Here is a 21,621-nt window from a genome sequence, read left to right on the forward strand (position 1 = left end):
TGATAAGATACCATTAGTCTGGGCGATGTAAACTTCTACCCTTAGTGAGTACATAGTCCTAAAGCTTATAATGGCAGAGATTACAATGAAGGTATTTTAAAATGATTTTTTTTCCCCTATAGATTATTTGCCTTTAATTTAAAGCCAGATGAGGCCAAAGAAGTAGTTTTTTTTTAAAAAGTCTCTAAGACAAAAAGCTGTGGTGCAAAGTATGCACTGATGGTCTAAAGCATAGAGAAATGGGGAAGGGAAGCCTGCACATCAGCTAAATAATGAGGTTAATAGTACAGTTGTTGCTCATTTTACAGGTGTTATCTTGCTAGTTTTGGGCTGTTCCAGTCCTGTTCCCATTCTTCCCCCCTCCCCATCTTCGCCTCCATATGTATATGTGGGCATCATATTCTGATTCTGCCTAAACAGGTGGTACAGGTGCATGGTGTGGTGACAGCATTGCATTGCATAATAATAGGGGTTTATACCTTTAGATGTTTAATGGCTTGGAGGCGCTGTACTTTTAAGTATAAAGCACATATAAGAGTCTGCAGTGACATGGCTTGAATTACTGCTTTTCATTTTTAAGTACCATCCATTATAGTAAAAAGAGTAACAAATGCAATGCTGCAGTTTGTGGTACTGATGTAAAATACAGCTAGTTTCCTTAGTAACACTCTGAAGTTGCTTTTGCTACCATTGTCTGTCCAAAAAGTGCGATATAAAGGAGGACAATCTCCATTGTCAAACACTAGTAATAGTGATCATGTACAGAAGCAGCTTTGAGGCCTTCAGGAAAGCTGTAACATAGGATAACCTGATGAGTACAAGTATATAATCCTAGTCCCAAAGGGATGGACCAGAATGGCAAAATATTCTTAACAAGAATGGATACAAGCCTACATCATGTAGGTGTCAGTAGTCAAAAATACATATGAGCAAATGTATTACTGTCAGTCTTGCAGTAAACACTCATGCCATGAGTATCTTAGGTAATACTTGATGCTGTAATTACATTCTAAATTTTTCTGGCTTTAAAATACTTCAGTCAGTGGCTTTTTAATCTATAGTTTGGAGGCCACACAATTTCTGTCCAACATTTAAACCTACAACCTTATATATGCAGGACAAAGTTGCCCAACCTGTACTTCTTCCTTGCTGTAAGTTCTGTAATTCCTAAAGTTGATTTTTGTGAGGTAGGGGATGAGAAAGAATGTGAAGCTGCTGAGGAAAAAAAACAACTTTCTGTACCCCAGCTGCTAATCTTTTAGTGGAAATTAAATTAAACACTGCTTCCTTCCCCCCCACATTCCTTTTTCATGGCATAGTACAAAAATAATTGCTATTTGCATATATATATATGATACGAAAACTTGGTATAGTCATGGAATTAACCACCAGTTTTGGAGATGGACTACATGACTTCACTGAATATGAAGTGGTAAAGTGATGATCATCATAATTCTGATGTGATACAGATATTTATTGAAGTGCCCTACTTACAGAAATAGAGGGGAATTAGTTACCTGGTTTAAAGTTCCTGGTCATTAGTGTTCTACTCCTTGTCACCAGTATGTAATTTTGGTGCAAAACCGTTTTCTGAGTTTAAAACAATCCCATATTGTGAAATCTTTACTTGTATTTTCATCACACTATTTTTTGGCAAAACCTGTTTTTTGACCTGTCAGAACAAGTATGCATTGCATACTTTGCATAAGCTGACAAAGGCAGCATCAATATTTAAAATGCACTCCCTCATTTATTTCTGTAACTGTTAAGAGTATTTGGTTATAACTTAAAAGATTGTTTTCCCAGTTGCAGGTTTAAATTCCAGATTTATACATGTGTTCTTTCCTCAGCGGATGCTAAAGCCAGAGATGAACAATACAGTAGTAGCTTTCTGGCAGACAGTTGTATGCTGTTCAGAAATGAACATGCAGAACCACTATTTCCAAACAGGGTAAGAAATTACACTCAAAATGTGTAATTTCTTGTATGTTTAATCGGTAACTGAATCAAGCAGTTAAACACATGAAACTTGAACTGTATATAGCATGTCAACTGATAAATATCAACTATATAAAATATCAATTAGTTTTATTATAAAGGCACTTTTATTTAAAAGCAAAGCAGCATTCAGCGTAGATATCGGGCTAGGTCCTTCTTGGTGAACGTTCATTCTGTATGTGTAAAGGAATCAAAAGTCATCTTAGTCAAGCCTGAAGATAGAATGAGAAAACAGCAGACCTCACCCTGTCTTCTGCTGTCCAAAGATTTCATTTGGCTACCCACTAACAGGGTTATTGCTGTCATGAGTTTGGTGAGTACTACAGTTGCTTCAGGACACATAAACCAATTCTGATAGGTATAGCTAGAAGACTTACTAAATCCAAGAGGTGTGCAGGTAGAGAGTAAGGTAATATATTGGCAAAGTAATGAGCAAACCCTTATGTTCAGAACTGCTTGTCAGCTTAGTGCAAGTTTTGAAAAACATTCATCGTGTAAGTCTTAGCAAATGTGACTGCGGTATAACATTTATGCAAGTATAATACAGGATTCTACTTAAATATTTCATTTTCTAGCTACTGAAATTGTCGATTTTCAGCAGATTTTGTTCCATTATTTGAAATTGGAACTCTACTATTAGTGCCAATTCTTCTGCTGGAATTTTAAAAATGCAGCCTCAGTGAAGTTTTTGATTAACACACAAAGACTTTATATAAAGGGAAATATTTTTTTCCCAATCAAAAAAAGACTTTTAGAACAGTTTTGTTATCTCACTTCTTTTGGAGCATCTAATTCGTCCTCTTCGTCATCTTCCTCCTCTTCATCTTCCTCTTCCTCCTCTTCTTCTTCCTCTTTTCTCAGCATACTGGAAATCTGCCAAAACAAAAATCCAACAAAAGTAAATCAACTGTTTGTTCTCCTAAAAGAAAAACATTTCTGTTAGCATTCCTAGTCTAAGTACTTGAGGGTTGTTCCTTTGTGTGTGTGTGAGGGGTAAGTAGTTTATCCTTTAACCCTTCAACTTCTAGTAATATGCACAATGCCAACAGAAAGATACATGGCACAGAATGTAAGTACAGTAACGAGTTTTTAAAACTAAGAAAATCCCCATAATCCTGAGCCCTATTATAGGGAAGGGAAAACTATGTGTTGATCAAATTAATGTTAAAAATGAACAAGCTGTAAGTCAGGTTTTTTCCAAGTTGCCTGGTGAGGCAGCAGGCTGAAGATGACTATTAAGATGTAATTTTATCTGAAAGACATCAAACCTCTTCAGTGAAGTGAAAAAATCAGCACTGTGCTGCTCTAAGATGGTTTTGGGAATAAATTATTCAAAGTTTACTAGAAGAGTCTTGATTCATGTATGAACTTCTTTCCCTGCCCATCAGTGCTTGCCCTTCAGAATGATCCTTTTTTGGTTCATCAAATGTTAAAAACAAGTGCCAGCTGCCAAGCTCTCATCTCATCTGACAGATTCTGCAATCTATACTTTTTTCTAATGACGGCTCAATCTTATTCCTATTGAAAATAGATTATTCACAGAAGATGCAACATTTAAAATTTAAAGTAGAATACATATTTTTTTCTATCCCCACAAGAAAAGAAACACTAAATTCAAAGATAGTTATCCAAGTCATCTGCAAAGCTTTTGAAAAATGATTTTAGGTTCAGCAGTTCTCTAAGGGCATCTGCAGCTCTAATTTTGGTTATATTTTCTGAGTTCTCTTATACACAGTGATATAATAAAAATTCAGTATTGAAGACAAAACTTCCTTTTTTTTTTTTTAACCAACCCCCTATTTTAAAAGTCCTTAAATGCTGGTTATTAAATTGACTTCTGAGATCTCATAATTCACACAGCTATGTATGTAACAAAAGTTTTTTTGTGCATGCATAAAGCAAACTGCAATCATTGAACTAATGAAAGCAGAAAAATCGTTAGTCTTGTTGATGCTCACAAAGTACATAATTTAGCTTGAAGAAGTGCTTGCTTACAAATCTCTGAATATAACAGAAAATGGAGTTAATAATTGGATGAAGCTGGGTTAACTTGAATCTAAATGCCTAAAACAGCACTGTTTCACTCTGTGAAAGAAGAAAAAGACAATGATACTGATTTGTAATTGGAGATCAAGGATTGCTGCAGATTGAGCCTGTTAAAGGTAGCTTCATTGCACTGGATAGACTCATTTTCCAAGTTTTTTCTAGTTAAGAGCATCTAAAATTCTTAAGAAGAACTTCAGTCCTATTTCTGAAATAGGAGGTGCTATGTTGGCTTCAAGGTTTTTTTTCTGCTTGCTACCCAAGTACCTCTGACCATGCTGTAATTAACTCAATAGTAAATTAAATATTAACACTGGTGGCGGTGAGGTGGTAGTCAGATAGCTAAACATAAGAGCCAAAAAGGATCAGAGTAAGGATAAAGTGAGAAAGGAAATTAATTCATGTTATTTTGCCATAAAGCTAGAACATACAGGTACATGAAAATTCATTTTTTGATTACTTAATGCTGAGAAAAATAATTAAAAAATGTAATGGAATCTGACAATTTGTTGCTCAAAATGTCATGTGAAAATGAATTCCTATGTTTGCACATAGGTGGTGACTGTCCTTGCTTAAGTTAAGCTGCATGTTTCACTGTGTGCTACTACAAAAAGCATGCCAGTTCCCTTCTCATGTCTTACACAGCAGACAGTGTTGGAGCACTGGATATAGACATTTTCAACCATGGTTAAAATGATACTTTGAGGGCAGGTGCAAAACAATTGGCTATATTAAATGCCTGTGGATAAAACTTGCATAGTTAAGTTTAATTTAAAATATCTGGAAAAGGTCATTCGCTTCTGCTGTAGTTCTGCCTAAATTACAACATACCACCCTGCTTCAATAAAATGAAATGCTGAAGTTAAAATTGCCAAGTAAACAGAGGGATTTACAAAAGATTATAATGAGTACTTAAATAGCCTTTTCAGAAATTATGTAAAAGTATCTGAAATAGTCATGTTTAAAAAAAGACCATAACCCCTAAAGAGATTTTCTCATAGTGGGGAGCCATCCTATGAAAAAAAAAACTACTGTGCACCAGGAAAACTGTTTATCTTTGGAACTGTCCTGAACTGAGTAAATGTAGTGAGTGCATCCATGTACATGTCCATGGAGCTAAGGCTCTACCTTAAGACATTCTTTTAATACAGTGATCTAGCATTTATTTTTTCTTACCTGTACTGTCCTCAATGAAGATTTTAAGGAGCCAGTTCTTTGTACGGGGGACTTCGAATTTGCACGAACTATGTCTAAGCGAGATTGATAGTCAGGTGGATGAAGTGAGCTCCGAAAAACCTGTTCAGATGAAGAAGGCTGTGACTTGGGTGCCATGATACGTTCACCAAGACTGACGTTAACAAAAATGCAGCACTGGACAATTGAACCTGCTTTAGAGATCTGCATCAACAGTAGTTGATCAACACTTCTAGTTGAAACATCCTTGCTCAGCCTGAGATCTGTCATATTTACTGTGGTCAAAGAGATCTGAGGGAATTTACCAGGTGGAAAACTGCAGTAGTTCCCCACTGACATACACAGCTGAGTTTCAGGCTAACCTAGAGGTACCAGCCCCAGCAACTCCCTTCAGGTCTACATTTCTGGGAGGTGAACTCCTAGCCCCTTCACCTGCAAATCCTTGCTACCAGTCACAGCTGCATCAGAAAAAATTCAGCTGATATGTTCACCTGTGCAGCTCATGGAAAATTTGGGAAACCCTTAGAGTACAGGAGAAACTAGAATATACATTATAAGTTCTTTCCAACAGACAGAAAGAATAAATTTTAAGACTTAACAGCCTGATGCTGCTTGTGCAACACCTATTAAAAAAGTCAAGATACTAGAATTATGGTCAGTATTTTTATGGAGAGTAAATATTGTCCAATTAACAGGCAGTTTAAAAGGAGATTAGAAATTTGGTTGTGAAAGTACTGACTTGAAGAATATTTTTGAATTGGTGCCACATGACATTTTAATTGTAAAATTAGAATACTACAAAACTGCCACGGTGTAGTTTAAATAAAGTAAAAATACTAAGCAGTCTCAAATGTGACTGTCACTAAAGAATCATGATTCTATATGTCTTACACTAAATGAATACTGCCATCCTTGCTCCTCGGCTGTGTTATGGAAAATGAAATAAAAATAAATAAGGACTGATAAGATTTGCCAAAAAAAAAATAAAAAACCACAAAAGAAAACCAAACAGACCAAAAATGATCCAACTTTGACAAGCTGAACACACATATGCAACGTACAAGTTTAAAAGTCCAACATCCAGAAGAACTGCAAGAATGAATAAAGGGCTGAAAAACATGTCTTGGGAAAGGGAGACTGTAACTCAGAGAACAGAAAGGGTGACTTGAAAAGGAGGTGTAACTGCCATAAGGTAAAAAAAAGCAATTTGATTACAAATATCTCCAAATTCTAGAACAGTCTAATAAAAAATGACTGAAAGACAAAAATAAGCAAATAAAACTCAGAATAGAAAGGAGATATTTTTAATGAATTAGTCTTTAGCACATCTTCTCACAGCAGTGTAAGATTGTCTCTACTGTGCATCTTTACAGTGAGATCACTGCAGAGGTGTTCTTTAAGAACTATGATGAGCTGAGCTGGGAGTGGCAGTTAATTTAGGAAAGTCTCATCTGTGTTTTGTGGGAAAGATTAGATTGCCACTGCAGTTCTCTGTTTTTAACACCTCTGAGTTTGTAAACCTGTACGCTCTTGCTGCAGAAGTGCAAAAAAGGCTTGGTATATGTAAGAAGCTTGCTTTGGGAACCAGAAACATACGTTACATTTTCTACCTGTGACATGGATAGTCCCTAAGTGTGGAAATTTTTTTTATGTAGTATGTAAATTGAAAAGAAAATCTTAATCACTCTTACCTCTAAATCTTCTTCTTCATCAATATTTTGGATATTTTGGTAGGCAGCAGTATATATCTCTAAAGCTTTCCCATGGAATAACATTTCAATGGTTATAAATTCAGAAAATATGTTCTAAAAGCAAACAAAACCAAAGGTTTTCTTAATGCAGTAAAGTACATTTTCACTTCAAGAAATTTCTGAATTCTGTACTTGGTAGTTACGTGATACAATTAACTGCACAATACCAAGTAATTTTAAGTAGTTGGACCTGAATTTTAGAAATCAAATATAAATGCTGGCTGGGCCGTCACTTGCGCAGTTGTCATTTCATACTAAATTCTAAGTAAACAGTTGAAAAGCAAGTGCGGACTCATTAGGAATGAATAAAATATTCTGAAAACTCACTTAATGTTCCCCAGTATGTATTTGCAAGATGTAGTCTGGATTTTTTGCCTTACTGTATCTTTTTTTTGCTTTACTTTTATCTTTTTTAACAGGTTGGGGATAAATTATCTCTAAATTATATAAAAATATATATATGTATATAATATATATTTATATTCCATATAAATATATACTTTATATATCGGTACAGAAATACAATTTTTATAAATATATAAAAATTATATATATTTTTATATATGATTTACAGATGACATTTTATATAACAAAATATACTTTATATATAAAACCCCTACTTAATGCTGACATCTTCAGATCTCATGCAATCTTTTTCATATTACGGTAACATCAAGTTACATCGTTGGTTTGGCTGTTTTTTTTCAACCATCTTTTGTTCTTTCATATTTAGTCTGTCTCCCCTCCAACAAAAAAGTATCTTACATCAACAATTTTATAATTAAATCCGAGATCACATAATGCAGGTGGTTTTCAGCCACTATAGTCTTTGGGACTTATGCCACTTCATGTTTTACATTAAGAGAGAAATGAAGGCTTTGATTACTTGCAGTTACTAAACATTTTGCGCTTCTGGCATCAAGTAAAAATTTTAACTGGAGTAACCCCCACAAGTCTCAGCATGGATAGATATATTATTTACTTACCACTGTTTCTGATAATTTTGCTGATATTAATCTACATACATCATTCCACTAACAAATGCAGCTACCAGTAAAGTAGAACACAGCAAATGTTGGAAGGTGCAGGCACTAAACAATTAGATACAGCAAAATTCTGAATTCAATAAACTGTAAGGATAATGAACTGATTTTTTAAATTCAAAACTTCAAAATATTTGGATTATGAAATATTCATGAATATCACATGATTTGCATTTATGTAGGCTTATGTTAATACTAAACATTGCTAATCTTGCCAAAGAGTATAGGAATTATGCAAGATGAAATGTGATGTCACACTGAAATGTGAGCACACGTACTTTTATGTCCCTTATTTTCTGTTTCTCAAAGTTATCAATGGTTTCCTTCAGTTGCTGAGTTGTTCGAGTAGCATCCAGTGAAGCTCTTTGCAATTCACTTTCAGCCTGGTAAAGGTAACATAAAGGTGAAATTAGTCCTGTGTTTGATACAAAGATATTTGCTCTAATTGCCATGAAAACATTTAAGTCTGGGTTTTCAAAATATTACACATCTAAATTAGTGTATTTGTAAATTTGTTTGCATCTTAATAAACAAATAAAGGTGCCTTCCACCCCATTGTGACTTTCAAAATGTGAAAAATGACTAGCTGCATCCAGTCAGGAAAAGTCCCACTGGCCTAATCTATGTTCTGATAATAGTCATCTGCTAATTTTGAGTCTGATGACAGTGACTGAGTTCAGGGAATAAACCCAGCTCAAGGGTTTACCCTTCAGAAAAGTTGAGGGTTTTTTTAAAGGAGTAAGGAGAGGGCCTTTACACCTTTTAAACGGTGTAAAGGAGAGGGCAGGAGTGCACAGGCCAGAGTGGTGGATGAGCAGAAAAGATCACCCTTTATTTTCAAGCACAGACCAGCCTGCTGGGTCTAGGATTAATCTTTTCCATGTGCTGAACCTCATCTTCCTAAATTTTTATAAATTATTTAAATATACAATAGAGCAGCAGCTGGAACTAATGCACTTTTCATGTAAGTATTTCAGTCAGCAGACTAGAGTTAATATTTTTAGATCTAAAAGCATTTCAGGTATTTTGTATTTTTATATTACTAGCATATTTTATAAAAAACATCTGCAGTAGGGCACCGGGAAGTGGACACACCAGTCAGTCCCTGATGCAGAAATACAGTTTTTCTTATTTTGTTGCTTCAAAAAGCATTTTAGATACGTATTTTACTTAGATATAACTACAAACTGTATAGAAATGTGTACTACCATTTAAATAAAGGTATTGAAGCTATTCTGGTTAAGTAAAGTCTGAGAACTGTGTTGTACTATTACAAAGTAACAATGTAAGGATGTAAAGAGCTTGAAGACCATAAAATTTGGGTCTAAACTTATTTTCCATACATTACTGGTCAAACAAAACTAGTGAAGAAATATTTACTTACAGCCTCTGTTAGTGAGTATCATCATAATATATTTTGTCCTGAGATTTGGGAGTAGTGTATGGATCAAGTAATTGAATCCTACAGTCAAGATGTAGGATTCTTCCCAGATCTAGTTTTTAGTGTTACAGGTATATGGAAACCTAAGGCATAAAGTGTGCTCTGTCTCTTCATTTTCTCTGATTAAAATCTGTTAACCTCATATTACACAATCAATTTGAAACAGTCTTACAAAAATGGCTTAAAGTCATAGGCACAACTCTGCCATTACCAAGCAAACAAACTTGATAATCATCTTCAGTAATATATAAGGTCACGTGTTCATCTCCCTTTCTTAATTTTGCCCAACACAGGAGGGAATCAGAGTAAGGAAAGACATTTTGTGAATTGTCAATTATTACTATCAGTCACTCTCTGTAAATGAAGGCAACTGTTACGCATAAGCAGCCCTTACACATGCAAATACAGCATGTTATTTCTAGGATAAATAAATTTATCTTCTCAATCCATCTTAAACAGACTGGCAAGATTCTGTGCCCCGATGCTTTCAGAAAGGAATTTTGTTTGTTGCAGAGTGAAGCGCCTAAACTTGCAGAACCTGCATAGTTTGCACAACAGCAGTTTGGTATTTTCTCTTCTGGAGCACTCACCTGTGACTGGAAATGCTAGTAAAGGAAAACAATGGCAAAACAATATTCATAGAAGTATCTGTTTTCACATTGTGAAGTATCTACCTCGGGTATTTCAAAACTTTTGTGTATGTGGAGGGTGCTGTTACGATGTTGTCTGAAGTTTCCTACTGTAAGACATTACATATAGTTTGTTCCAGCTTTGCTAGAATTCAAGTATCCAGGCCAAAGTATTTCAGGACAGCTGTTTGTCTTGGATTGGGAGTTTGGTTATTTACTTATTTAAATACTGATAATAATAATAAAATAATAAAAATAACCAGACAGCTTTGGTGGACCATTTCAGGATAAAAAATAATTGTGATTCAAAGCTGTACCATCCCCATCTTTTATAAGATAGACATAAATCTGGGAGTAAGTATGGAGCCTTTATTATCTGTGGCCAAAACTGTTACATCACAGTTGCTTAAGAATAAGAGAACCACTGCTGGAGGTGTGCTACCAAACATGGTGAAGCCTCTCTCAAACATAAAAGCAGACTTGCACACATATTCAGGATCAAATGAACATATTCCCGCTCCCAGTACTTTTTATGCATTTTGTGTTGATCACTTTAAAATGCCAATATACAGCATTTGATCCCTTTGGCCATATGAAAACCAGACTCTACTGAGGTTTAGTAACTCTTCAGGCAGCGTCTTAAGTATAGAAAACACAGGTGTTGCAAGCAGCTCAGCCACAGGAGGATATTTGGGAGTAGCTTAGAAAAGAGAAAGGAAGAAAGAAGCTAGGTGCCAGGCACATACCCATGAAATCAACTGGGAATTAGCACAAGAGGGAGAAAAATGCGCCCAGTCTCCCTTTAGGGAGAATAGATTACTGTTAGCATTTACTTCCAATGGAAGAAAACTGCATCACAGCTCAAGTTCTAACCCTACGGCTGACATCTGTTTGTCTATTACATGGGGAATTCTAATTAGTAATCAATTTAACTGCTTTAATTAATATTAAATGGGAATTCTTTGGCAGAGACAAAAATAAAACGTAATTCCCCTGGGTGGCATCTGACCACCAGAGTCATTTCTGCTCTTTCTGCAGTCCCATGCCCCAAACACTAGAAAGATCCTAATTTCTGAAATAAAAGTTGATGAAATCCAATGAAGACTAAGACTGCCTTGCTCCTGAGTCCAGTACTAGAGTGTAATAAACAGCACATTATTATGAACTTAAATGCTGTACCATAATTCATACAGGGACTGAAGTGGGATTGTCTTGATCCCCTTTAGTCATTCTTAGATTCTGATTGCTTTGGAATTTGAAACTTCAGTGAGATTTTAATGGAAATTCTGTGGAAGCTATTTTTCCCTCTGTGATACCTAATAGCATACTGCAGAGGGTCACTGGTCTTTTGAAAGCAAGAGTAGTCTGAGTATTCTACTAACAATAACAACTTTTCATGCTTCATCTCAGTTGGAGGAAAGTCAGACCCCATCTAGAGCATCATCTAGGTACAAGGAAGCACAACTACCAAAGTGACAAGGAAAAAATAAATCCCCCAACCCCCCACATAAGTAAAAAAGGAGTTGTCTGATTATACTTTCAAAAACCTCCAAATCCCCAGATGTGATCTGTGCCTACCTCTGCATAAACATATCAAATGCTTTGTAGTTTTAATAAAAAAGGGACTAACAAAGCAGCTCTTGTAAGCTGTATCATAAGGTTTAAGGAAAGTTTGAACATCAGTATAAGAAACAGTCCCTCCAAAGAGCGTTTTTCTCATACTACTTTCTAAACATATTAGTTTAATTCCTGAGAATTTTTAAAAATATTTCTTATAACCATTAGAAATAGAGGATACAATAATGTGTCGATCTGATGGATTCCGCTGACGTGTCTTTTCCAGTTGAGACAATTGCTTGGCTTCTCGGTTCTTTGCAGTTAAAGTTGCTTTAAGATCATTCTGGAAATAAAATGGTTTAGACATGTTTGAAATAGATCTAGGAAAACACAAAATGCACTTTTCTTCACACATACATTGCTTAGAAAACATAAATGAAACTTCTGCTTTAAGTAAAACCAGATTTTACTGATCTTTATTCTATTAAATGATCCCCTAAAAGAGAAGTCAGTGGAGATCAAGAGCGTTTAGCACCTTGCACAACTCTCTGTAGCACACACTACAATTTAAAATGTGGGGGGAAAAGAGAAAAAAATATTTACAGCTTTTTGTGAAGAACACAGTAGATAGTCAAAAGCTGAGATCCCCAAAACACAAAGACAGGCCCACTGCAGACTTAGCAATGGAATAAAGATGTCGCTTAGAAATAAAAAGTGGCATTTAATAGATCAGTAAGAAAAAAACAAAACAGGCAGCAGTCAATACCAGTCAGAAGTTATTAAGAACACAAAACTGCTAAACAGAGCTTAAGGGGCATAGAAAATCCATGTCTGAAAGGGTTAAACTGCGTATTTATAAATGCAGTTAGTAAACTGCCTAAATAGAGTTGGAACAAGAAAAGCTAGAAAAGATGAAACTTGCTGATCTAGAAAAGGCAGAAACTGTTGCTAAGTATTTATGCTTCTCACTTCTGAAGGAGGATGTACTTCAGGAAGACCTGTGACAGTTTTAAGAATGGTTACATACCACTCTGGAATTCTTGTTCATGCTATAAAACTGTGTTTTGCAAGTAGTTTGGCATACACGGAATATAAAATTGCCAGTCAGATGTTTATCACTCCATTGACCTTGGTATGGGAAATGGTATTAATTTTGATGGCTCTAATTTAAAGGAACAATGCCTTAGATCAAGGGGAAATACAGCCCAAGGGAATCACGTCTCACAAAATCTGAGACAGGAGTTGGGCATGCATTTCAAACCATCATTTCTTCTAAAAAGGCCAGAACAGTGGATTAAAGACTATCATCTTGGGAAATTGCTTGTGCTCCTTCCTTGGATTTCAGGATTTTAACATAGTTGTAGGTCTCCTTCACATGTAAAGACACACAACCAAGAATGCATCTCTTTTACAAGTTTTGCGATCTTGTGACCTGTGGTCCAGACCACTAGTCAGTGATAAGCACAAACATGACAAGTTTCCACATGCTCTGTTTCTTCAATAGTGAGTCTGTACATGAGGTCAGGGTCAAAACATGGCAGCTTCTTCATTGTTTCTATCCTTACTGTCTGTTGGCATGTCCTTGTGTGTATGCCTGTCATTTTGTTTCATCTTTAGGGACAGAGAGATAGTTTCTTATAATAAAAGCAACTTCATCTTTAGTCCTTCAAAACTAATTTTGCTGCTGTTCTTTCAAAAGTGAGTTTACACCACCTTTAAGGCCATCTGAAAGACTGTTGGAGGGAGCTTTCCTTTCTCCTGTATGAAAACCATGCAAGAAGAGCAATAATGGAAAAAAACCAATAGCATTACATTTTAAAATTTGAATTAAAGGTAGAAAACAGGAAGACCTTTATTTTTACCACTGAACAAAATAGGTTTGTATTTAATGCATGTTTAGTGTTATTTAATGATGGCCGTGGTAACAGTACTGACGTCCCAGCCAATCAGATTTAAAGTTGTGCCTGAAAGTTCTGACTTCCATGCAGTATACTGTTGAGAATGCTAAGGAAGCCACTAGGGTTCTAGAGTTACCATTACCAAATTCAGCATTTTCTTTCTAGTGCATAGTGACTTTGGAAGTACCTACAGGGACAGCACTGTTCCCTTCTCTACTGCTCTGTTCTCTGTAGCAACAGCCTCCATCAAACATACTTCTTTGCTAGCCAAAGCCTGAGAAAGACTTGTTGCTACTGTGGCTATAGTGGTGGAGCTATATGCAAGTCTTGGATGTACAAAGGTACATATTTTCTCCAGGATGCTGAAAAATCAAGGTGCAGAAAAATACCCTGAACAAAATACTCAGAAGCTGGGGAAAATGCCATTATGGTGAACCTAAATTATTAGCTATATGAAAAGAATTAATAATTGTTTTTACTAGCATCTAAATCCAGAAAAAAACAGACCATCACAGAGCTCTTTAATCTCAGTGGAACATATAACAAGAACCAAACATTGGTGAACTCCATTTAAAACACCACCACAAACATCAACTAACCACTAACTAAAACTACACTACAAACTCTCCTACATTCCTCTTCAGTATCTTCAGACAAAGATTTGATACATTTTTGGAAAAATACTTTAATTATAACCAAAGAGAAATGGGACAGAATAGCCAGTGAGATAAAGGACAAGTACAGAGAATACAGAATTATTTATAGTCCCTCTGGCTTTGAACTATGAATTCAAGTCACACGTAACAACTCTGGTCACCCACCTAATTTCAAACCATACAGAAGTACAGCTACAGTCCATCCACCAGACAAGGAGCTGGCAGATCCTCAGCACTGTACAGTTACCTGCTTTAGTCACTGAAGTTATTAAAGCAAACCAATCGTTTCTTCTGCAGGTGGATCACCTTGTCCTGTTTTTACATGAAGAAAAGCATCCAGGAACAGTTGCCCAAAAGCAGAAAAGTGAAGACTGATATACAGAACAGTGAAACAGAAATCCTAGAATCCTACAATTAAGCTGCATTACAGGACAAGAATATTATACTAGTTTCCACTGAAGCTGCCAAATAGCTACTTAGCATAGTAAACCTGGAGATGTGAATGAAACAATTTTATTGTGATGGCAGTTAAAGGCCAACACTATTCTGATTGACCTGGGCCTCTTTAATGCATTTGATACCACAGGACATTCCTGTCTTAACACAACAGAAGCAGCAACAGTTCCTTTTAGACAGATCACAGAAATAGTTTGTAGACACCCTGGAACAGATCCAACAAGTATCAGTGAGAACATCCCCTTTTTATAACATGCTGTAATGACATATTCTGCCTGGCTTTACTTAATTGGCTCATGCAGTTACAGGTGAGGCAGTCCTGCAGCTAGCACCCTGTGCTAGCTTTACATCAGTAACAAAACTTCCTTTTTCACTAAAAATACCCCAGTGGTTAGAGATGATAACTGAAGACCAGACAGTTGAAGTTTTAGCTTAGGTTTATGGTAACTGCCAAGTAACTGGGGGAGGGAATAAAACCATTTAATGGCCTACATTTTCAGTGAAGTCTCTCTCAGTTCAAAGTTATGTTGATAACATGGTTAATCCCACCTACAGTTTAACAATGCTCTTGTACTCACTAGCTAAGATAAACATTAAGTAATGCTGGCATTTATTTCTGGCATTGCGACAGGCAAAGACAAGAGGAAATACCAGTTACTGTTACAAAGGATGACCAGGCTTCAGTCGCCTCTGTCCTTGACATTTACTGGCTATTGGTGGTGATGCATTTCAAGACAGTATCTTCAATGCTCTGGAAGACCCAAGCACTGCAGTAGTGTTCTGTATCTCCTCAGCAGTGTTGTCATAAACTCATTAAACTTGTCTTCCAATCCCAACACTTACATCCTATAGAATACTCCGTCAGGTCTAGGTCTCACAAACTGGTTTCACAGTGACTATTAAGACACCAAATTCTAGGATACAGGCTCTGTAGGCTCCGACTCTCCTAAGGAATACCACATGCAGTAGCACTCAAGTGCAGGATGCATTTCCTTCCTAACTGTTTCTCTAACAACTGAGACAGCTGTGCAGTGAGTTCAAAACACCCTACTCTGTTCTTCACAGTACTGAAAAGATACAAGAACAAAACCGTGAAAAATGCTAGTTTGAGATGTGATGCCACAAAGTACTCAAATTAACCATGATGAACACACTAAGATTTATGTATGTAAAATACCATCAAATAATGGTCATTTTACCTTTTGATTTATATATATTATGATACAGTAGAAGTTTGCAACCGAGTGTCCAGAACACCAAAATGTACCTTGTGAGAAAACAGACATTTAACCTACCCTTTTAAGCTTCACTATGGTGCCATAACTTTTCAGAGGTTCAACAACCTTGGCTTCAAGCCTGTCAACCTACAAAAGAAATCACAAGGTCCGTAAAATAATCCACATCTATAGTGTGCAGATTCAGGAAATGGTTTTACTATTGATTCATCTTATTAGGAATTTAGTCCATTTATGGTTAAAAGACAGTGGGGTGAAGGTTTTAAAAATATTGCAAAAAAACCAGAATAAATATATTAACCAGTAAATCATTCATATTTTGAGGAGCTCAAGCTGATTTCTAGTGGAATTCCTTTTACTTCATTGGCAGAATTATTCTTCATCAGGATAAATGGAACATGGAGATTCTAATAACTGAGCAGCACTAAATACATCAAACACCGCATCTTGGAGATCCTTAGCTTTCTGTCTAAAGTTAAATATCAGTGTATTTGCTCTACACTTGTTGATAGCAAAGATGGCTTAGTCCATAAACTGTCAATCATACTGTATGAAATGCAACACTTCTTAAAAATAATGAAAACAGCATCGTAGATACGAAAATCTTAAAAATATCAACAACAGGTTGTGTAAAATGCATGAACGCTCTCACAGATGAGTGCATCTGAATTTTTGTTTCAGTTCTCCTAGTTAGAAAAACAGCTACATATGGTCAGACAGGCAATAGGATAAGACCTGCCTGCTTGTCAAAATTGAATACACTGCCCAAATGGCCCCAGCATAAGCTGCTGATGACTTTGTACCATCTGGCCCTTGTTATTACATCCAAATTAGGACAAGGTACATACTTCTACTAAAATTGACAGACATTACATTCCCCTCTTAAAGTGGCAGTCGCTAGTCAGCCAAAATCTCTGCTGACTGTGCAAACAATTCTCCTTTACTACTCTCTACCAGTGCACTGTCAAACTGTTAATTTCACTTAAACTGCCAATAGAAAGAATAGGGCAGTAAGGTTCTAAATGAAGCATGTGACACAGACATACCAAATAACCTCCCCATCTTGCTTACTTATCCTTCCACATGTTGTGCAAGTACCTCATACCTCAGCATTTACACATCTAGCACTGCTGCTGGAGACCAGAAATCATTAACCCTTATAAGCTAATTTTCTCTTGCCCACAATGCCAGTGTATATGAAAACTGGTTATTAATGTGATGCCCAATGGAAATAAAGCTAAGGTTATTTGATTTTCACAAGCAAAGGAGAACTGGATTTAAATAAAAGCTTCTCTTTTCTTTTGCTGCTTCTGCCTTTTGTCCTTCAAAAGGGGCTTGGGGACAGGCAAGGCAGGAGGATACAGGCCAGATGTTTTTAAAAACATGTCCTGGGTTCAGCAGTAGCAGTCATTTTTCCCCTTCTTGGTAGCTGGTGCAGTGCAGTGTTTTGACTTTCAGCTCGGGAACAGAGCTGATAACAAGGATGTTTTGGTTTGGCCAAGGACTTTGTGAGCCTCATGCTCTGCCAGGGAGGAGGGGAAGCCAGGGGGAAGCAGAGACAGGACACCTGACCCAAACTGACCAAAGAGGTATTCCATACCACAGCACGTCATGCCCAGGAGGTAACTGGGAGTTAGCCGGAAGGGCTGGGGGACTGCAGGGTTGGAGGAGGTATCGGTCGGTGCTTGGTCGGGCTGAGGGGGGGCGAGTTATCGGTCGGCTGGTGGTGAGATGATGTATTCTCTTCCCTTGTTATTTCCTTTATCATTATTATCATTGGTGGTAGCAGTAGTGATTTGTGCTATACCTTAGTTACTAAACTGTTCTTATCTCAACCCGTGGGAGTTGCATTCTTTTCGATTCTCCTCTCCGTACCTCCGAGAGCAGGGGGAGGGCAAGAAAAGGGGGGGAAGTGAGCAAACGAATTACCTGACTGGGTTTAAACCACGACAAAACACACTTAAATTGAAAACAGCAAAACTCAAGTTGTTACATAGGTACTGTGAAATTACAGATTCATTGTTTAAAGGTGAAAGTGGACACAGAAGTCATGCAGTCTGACTTCACATACACCTTTGGACATAATATAAATTTAATTCATTAACAGAGTGATAAATTCCTATTGCGTCAATTGAAGTATAAGGACCTATGTGTGGCTTAGCTGCAGCCAGATGCGTAAGCACTTATGGAAAATAAAAATCCCACTATCCACAGCCTTGGATTTCTCCTTCCTAAAAATCTGGCCCTAAATACACTTAAAAATCTGTGGGTTTTTCTTGTTTTTCAAACCATCTACTTAATTTTTGAGGTATCCAGTCTAGTAACTTGTTTTTAAAGGTTTTCTTTTTCTACTTTGTTAATACAGAAAGACTTGCTATGCTTCCTTAAAAATAAAACAGTCCTGTATGAAAACATCAAAAGTGTCAGCTACTTCAGCTGGGTTTTTTTTTTTCAATTATGCTTCTTAGCTTTTCAAAACTATAACTAGGAATTTTCTATGCCCTACTGAAAGAATAGATATGTACTTTAAAACCCAGTTTGAATTTATTTTTTCCTAAATCTTTGGAATTCTGGATCATAAATTACACTTTGAGTGGCCCTGCATACAGATGTGTTAATTGGCATAAGCACCTTTTGTTACACTCACATTTATTGAGAAGAAACATGACTATGTTGTCACGTGGTCCAAATCAAGTTTGTATTTCTAGTGTTGATTTCATAAGCCTGTAGTTCTACAGTGGTCCCCAATAGCACCTCAGAGAGGCTGTCAGTTCCCAGTGATGGATTCCAGGTAGCATTCTCTTCTGTATTGCTTCTGATTATTAATAGACTCGGCAGAAGGAAAATGACTGATTTCACCTCATCGGCTGCTGGACAGCTCAAGTCACAAAACTAAAAGAATGCTTTATTAACCATAAATCATAATCCAAAGCCTAAGACAAATAAAAGACTTTGTCTTATATGTGTGAGTGCTCGTACGGATAGTTCCACTGACTTCAGCAGGACTAACCACAGGCAGTTTTCACTAAAGTTATTAGCAGAGTAAATGATGAATGCTTTGGCAGCCTGTCCTGCTCTGTCATTAATACATTTTAAAGTGTCTTCCCCTATATTACTCTTGTGGTACCAGAGTAAATATTTTCCCTTTTTAATCACAGATAAGTGACTGAAAAGTTCAGATGGCAAACACAACATGTACAGCTTTAATTTTGTACCTCTGCCTGGCGATAGTCCTGAAGTCTGGAAAATTCATCTGCAAAGTTTTTCAGTCCAACTTTTAAGTTTGGTGTCTCTGTGGCTGCATATGCATATACTTCATTTACCAGAAGATCTGCTTTGTCTCGTAGTCTGGCAGTTTTACGTACATATCCAGCAAATATTTGGCACAATTCACCAAAATGTTTTTCCACATTTGAAACAGCATCTTGTATTTGTCTAGTCTGATTGTCCCTGGATACCAAAGAAAAATATGTGAGAAATAAGAAGGGGACAAATGTTTACAACACATATAGAAGAAAAGCTATATAATTATACTATTAGTAATTTATACATGCTTTGGATATCTCTTTTCAATGTAAAACAAATCTACTCTTAAAAAGATAAGGTTGTAACAGTTTGATGTACTATGTGTATTATGAATTAGTAACAAAAAAAAAAGCGCAAGTTTTGTACTTAAAGATCCAATGGAGGAAACCCCTAATTACGAATACCAGCATTGGAAGTTTTCCTCCTGTGGTTAATCAGAAGTTCACTATTACTGATGGCATTAATTACTAACATAGTGGTAAGAGAGACCTGCAGGTCTCAAAGGAGAGTGGGCCACACAACTTCCTGCAAGAGTCTGCAATGTAAACAGACAAGTCAATGGCTGGAGAAATTAGGCAGTGGAGGGCAAATATGCAAAGATATTAAATGTTCTTTAGATTGTGAACAGGTACTAAACTGCTCCTGGTCAGCACTACAGAGGGTAAATATACCTAAGAATTACAGAAGAAAAGTGAATGGAAACAAGTACAGAGTTGAAAACTCTAAAAACACAGAAAGAACATTCATCTTATTTGAACCAAATGGCTGTGTATTTCAAGCCCCTGACTGATTCAGATTGGATGGGGCTTTTGATCCAGTGGAAAGTGTCCCTGCCCATGGCAGGGGGGTTGGAACTAGCTGATTTTTAAGGTTCCGTCTCACCCAAACCATTCTGTGATTATTAATGATCTAAATAATTAACTCTGAGTTTTTAATTCACATATTTCACTTGGTATTTTGCTTTCCTATTCCTGAATCACTTGATGGTCTTGTTCTAGTTATGCTTCAGTGATGCTATTAAACCAAATCACTGTCAGTGAATTCATGCCAGTTGTTGGTCTGACTGAGTCAACTACAGGACAATTTAGCCATCAGTAACTGCCAGATACTGGGTCCTCAGAAGCTTCTATGGTCTACATGAGGCAATTCATGTCAAGTGTTGGAATTCTCAGCAACAGAATTCACTCGTACCACTGTCATGGTGAGGGACAGAAACAAAAGCTTCTTTCACATCCTTAAGCTATCCCAGCTCCAAATGCTGGCCAACATTTAAATACTTAGTATTAGAAAAAAAAACCCAAATTTTAATACTTTTAAGACAAAGCAACAATGCAGTCAATTCAAATGAAGAACACCCTTCTTCAGGAATTCTTCAGAAAAAAATCCTTCATGCCAAAGATCTGCTACAGGCAAACCCTGGTTGTGTTACTTCTTGGCAAGCAGTCTAGAGGACTGTTCAAAAGAGATTTTGGTCAAAGAACACAAAAATACAAGTTGTTCAGTCCTCCAGGGAATGCTTGAACATAGAACCCTTTGAATAGGAAAGGTTTCACCCAGTGTGTGGGAAGGTAAGAGTCTCGTTAAGTACTAATAAAGCTGTATTTCAAAGTTAGTACCATCTAATAAAATCTTCAGTAAAAAGTACATCTTTTCTACTTTACTGTAAGGTCTTGTCAGAAAGCGTTCCTCTCCCAGGGGGAAGCCTTGAACACGTTTCCTCACCTACTTTGCAATTTTGATCTCACAGTACTCCCATGCAAACAATACTTAATTTTGGGGCATAAAACCCTAAATTTCCTTAGGTGGGGGTGTGAAAAGGGCTTTTCCCCCTCATTATTTTTGACCACTGAGAGGTAGCCACAACATTATCAGAGAGGCCCGATTAAACCTGTATCTCTGCAGAGCACACTAAACCCAGAAAAGTTTTGCGGCCTTCCCCTGAGGCGAACAGCGGCGGTTCCCCCACTCAGGGGGGTGGCTGCACTAAGGGGGACCGGGCCCGCATGGCCCCCGACCCCCGCGGCACAGCGGGTACCCTGACTGCGCCCGGGCCTCCTCCGCTGCCCGAGAAGGCCAGACGGCGCAGCCTGCCGCCGCCATAGGAACCCCCAGAGCAGCCTTCCGGGACACCGGCAGAGACCCGCAATAGGCCCGGAGGCGATAGCACCCCCGGGCCTCCTCCGCTCCTTGCCGGCCCGTTACCTGGCGTCCATCCCGCGGCCCAGCAGCATCATGATGGCGGCAGCGACGACCCGGCCAGGAGGAGGGCGGTGCTCCGTGTGCGCTTGGTTTCCATGGACACCAACCCAACCGCCGCACGCCCTCCCTCGGCTCCGCCTCTGGCGCGGGGCTGTGCGGCCTGCGGGCAGCAGCGGTGCGGCTCCGGGTGGGCTTCGGAGACCGGCTTTTGGCCG

The 21,621-nt window shown here is 37.5% G+C and overlaps 1 protein-coding gene across 2 annotated transcripts; it reads right to left on the reverse strand.

Moving 5' to 3' along the window:
• Positions 1-2,071: 2,071 nt before the first annotated feature.
• On the reverse strand, positions 2,072-21,561 carry CIBAR1 (CBY1 interacting BAR domain containing 1). Of its 2 annotated transcripts, none has more exons than XM_062604565.1 (9): positions 21,410-21,561; positions 19,117-19,351; positions 15,962-16,030; positions 11,898-11,999; positions 8,308-8,412; positions 6,927-7,040; positions 5,218-5,337; positions 2,773-2,871; positions 2,072-2,171 (listed from the first exon to the last, which is right to left on the reverse strand). In XM_062604565.1, exons 1-9 carry the CDS (start codon positions 21,439-21,441, stop codon positions 2,145-2,147), a joined length of 903 nt encoding a protein of 300 aa, XP_062460549.1. In that variant the 5' UTR covers positions 21,442-21,561; the 3' UTR covers positions 2,072-2,144. The 2 variants fall into 2 exon arrangements, with proteins under 2 accessions (XP_062460549.1, XP_062460548.1); XM_062604564.1 differs by having other exon boundaries at positions 2,072-2,210; positions 21,410-21,539.
• Between the last annotated feature and the right edge of the window lie 60 nt (positions 21,562-21,621).

The sequence above is a fragment of the Pezoporus occidentalis genome, unplaced genomic scaffold (genome assembly GCF_034315485.1).
Source record: "Pezoporus occidentalis ecotype Australia unplaced genomic scaffold, CSIRO_AGI_Poc_V1 ctg87, whole genome shotgun sequence".
NCBI classification, from domain to species: Eukaryota; Metazoa; Chordata; class Aves; order Psittaciformes; family Psittacidae; genus Pezoporus; species Pezoporus occidentalis.

Excerpts from the sequence above, each read along its gene's own strand:
- CIBAR1 (XM_062604565.1), bottom strand. The coding sequence starts at position 21,441 with ATGATGCTGCTGGGCCGCGGGATGGACGCCAG. Across the intron at positions 8,413-11,897 it reads CATCAGATCGACACATTATT|GCTGAAAGTGAATTGCAAAG; the intron begins GTATCCTCTATT and ends TACCTTTACCAG. Across the intron at positions 2,872-5,217 it reads CTTCATTGAGGACAGTACAG|ATTTCCAGTATGCTGAGAAA; the intron begins GTAAGAAAAAAT and ends TTGTTTTGGCAG.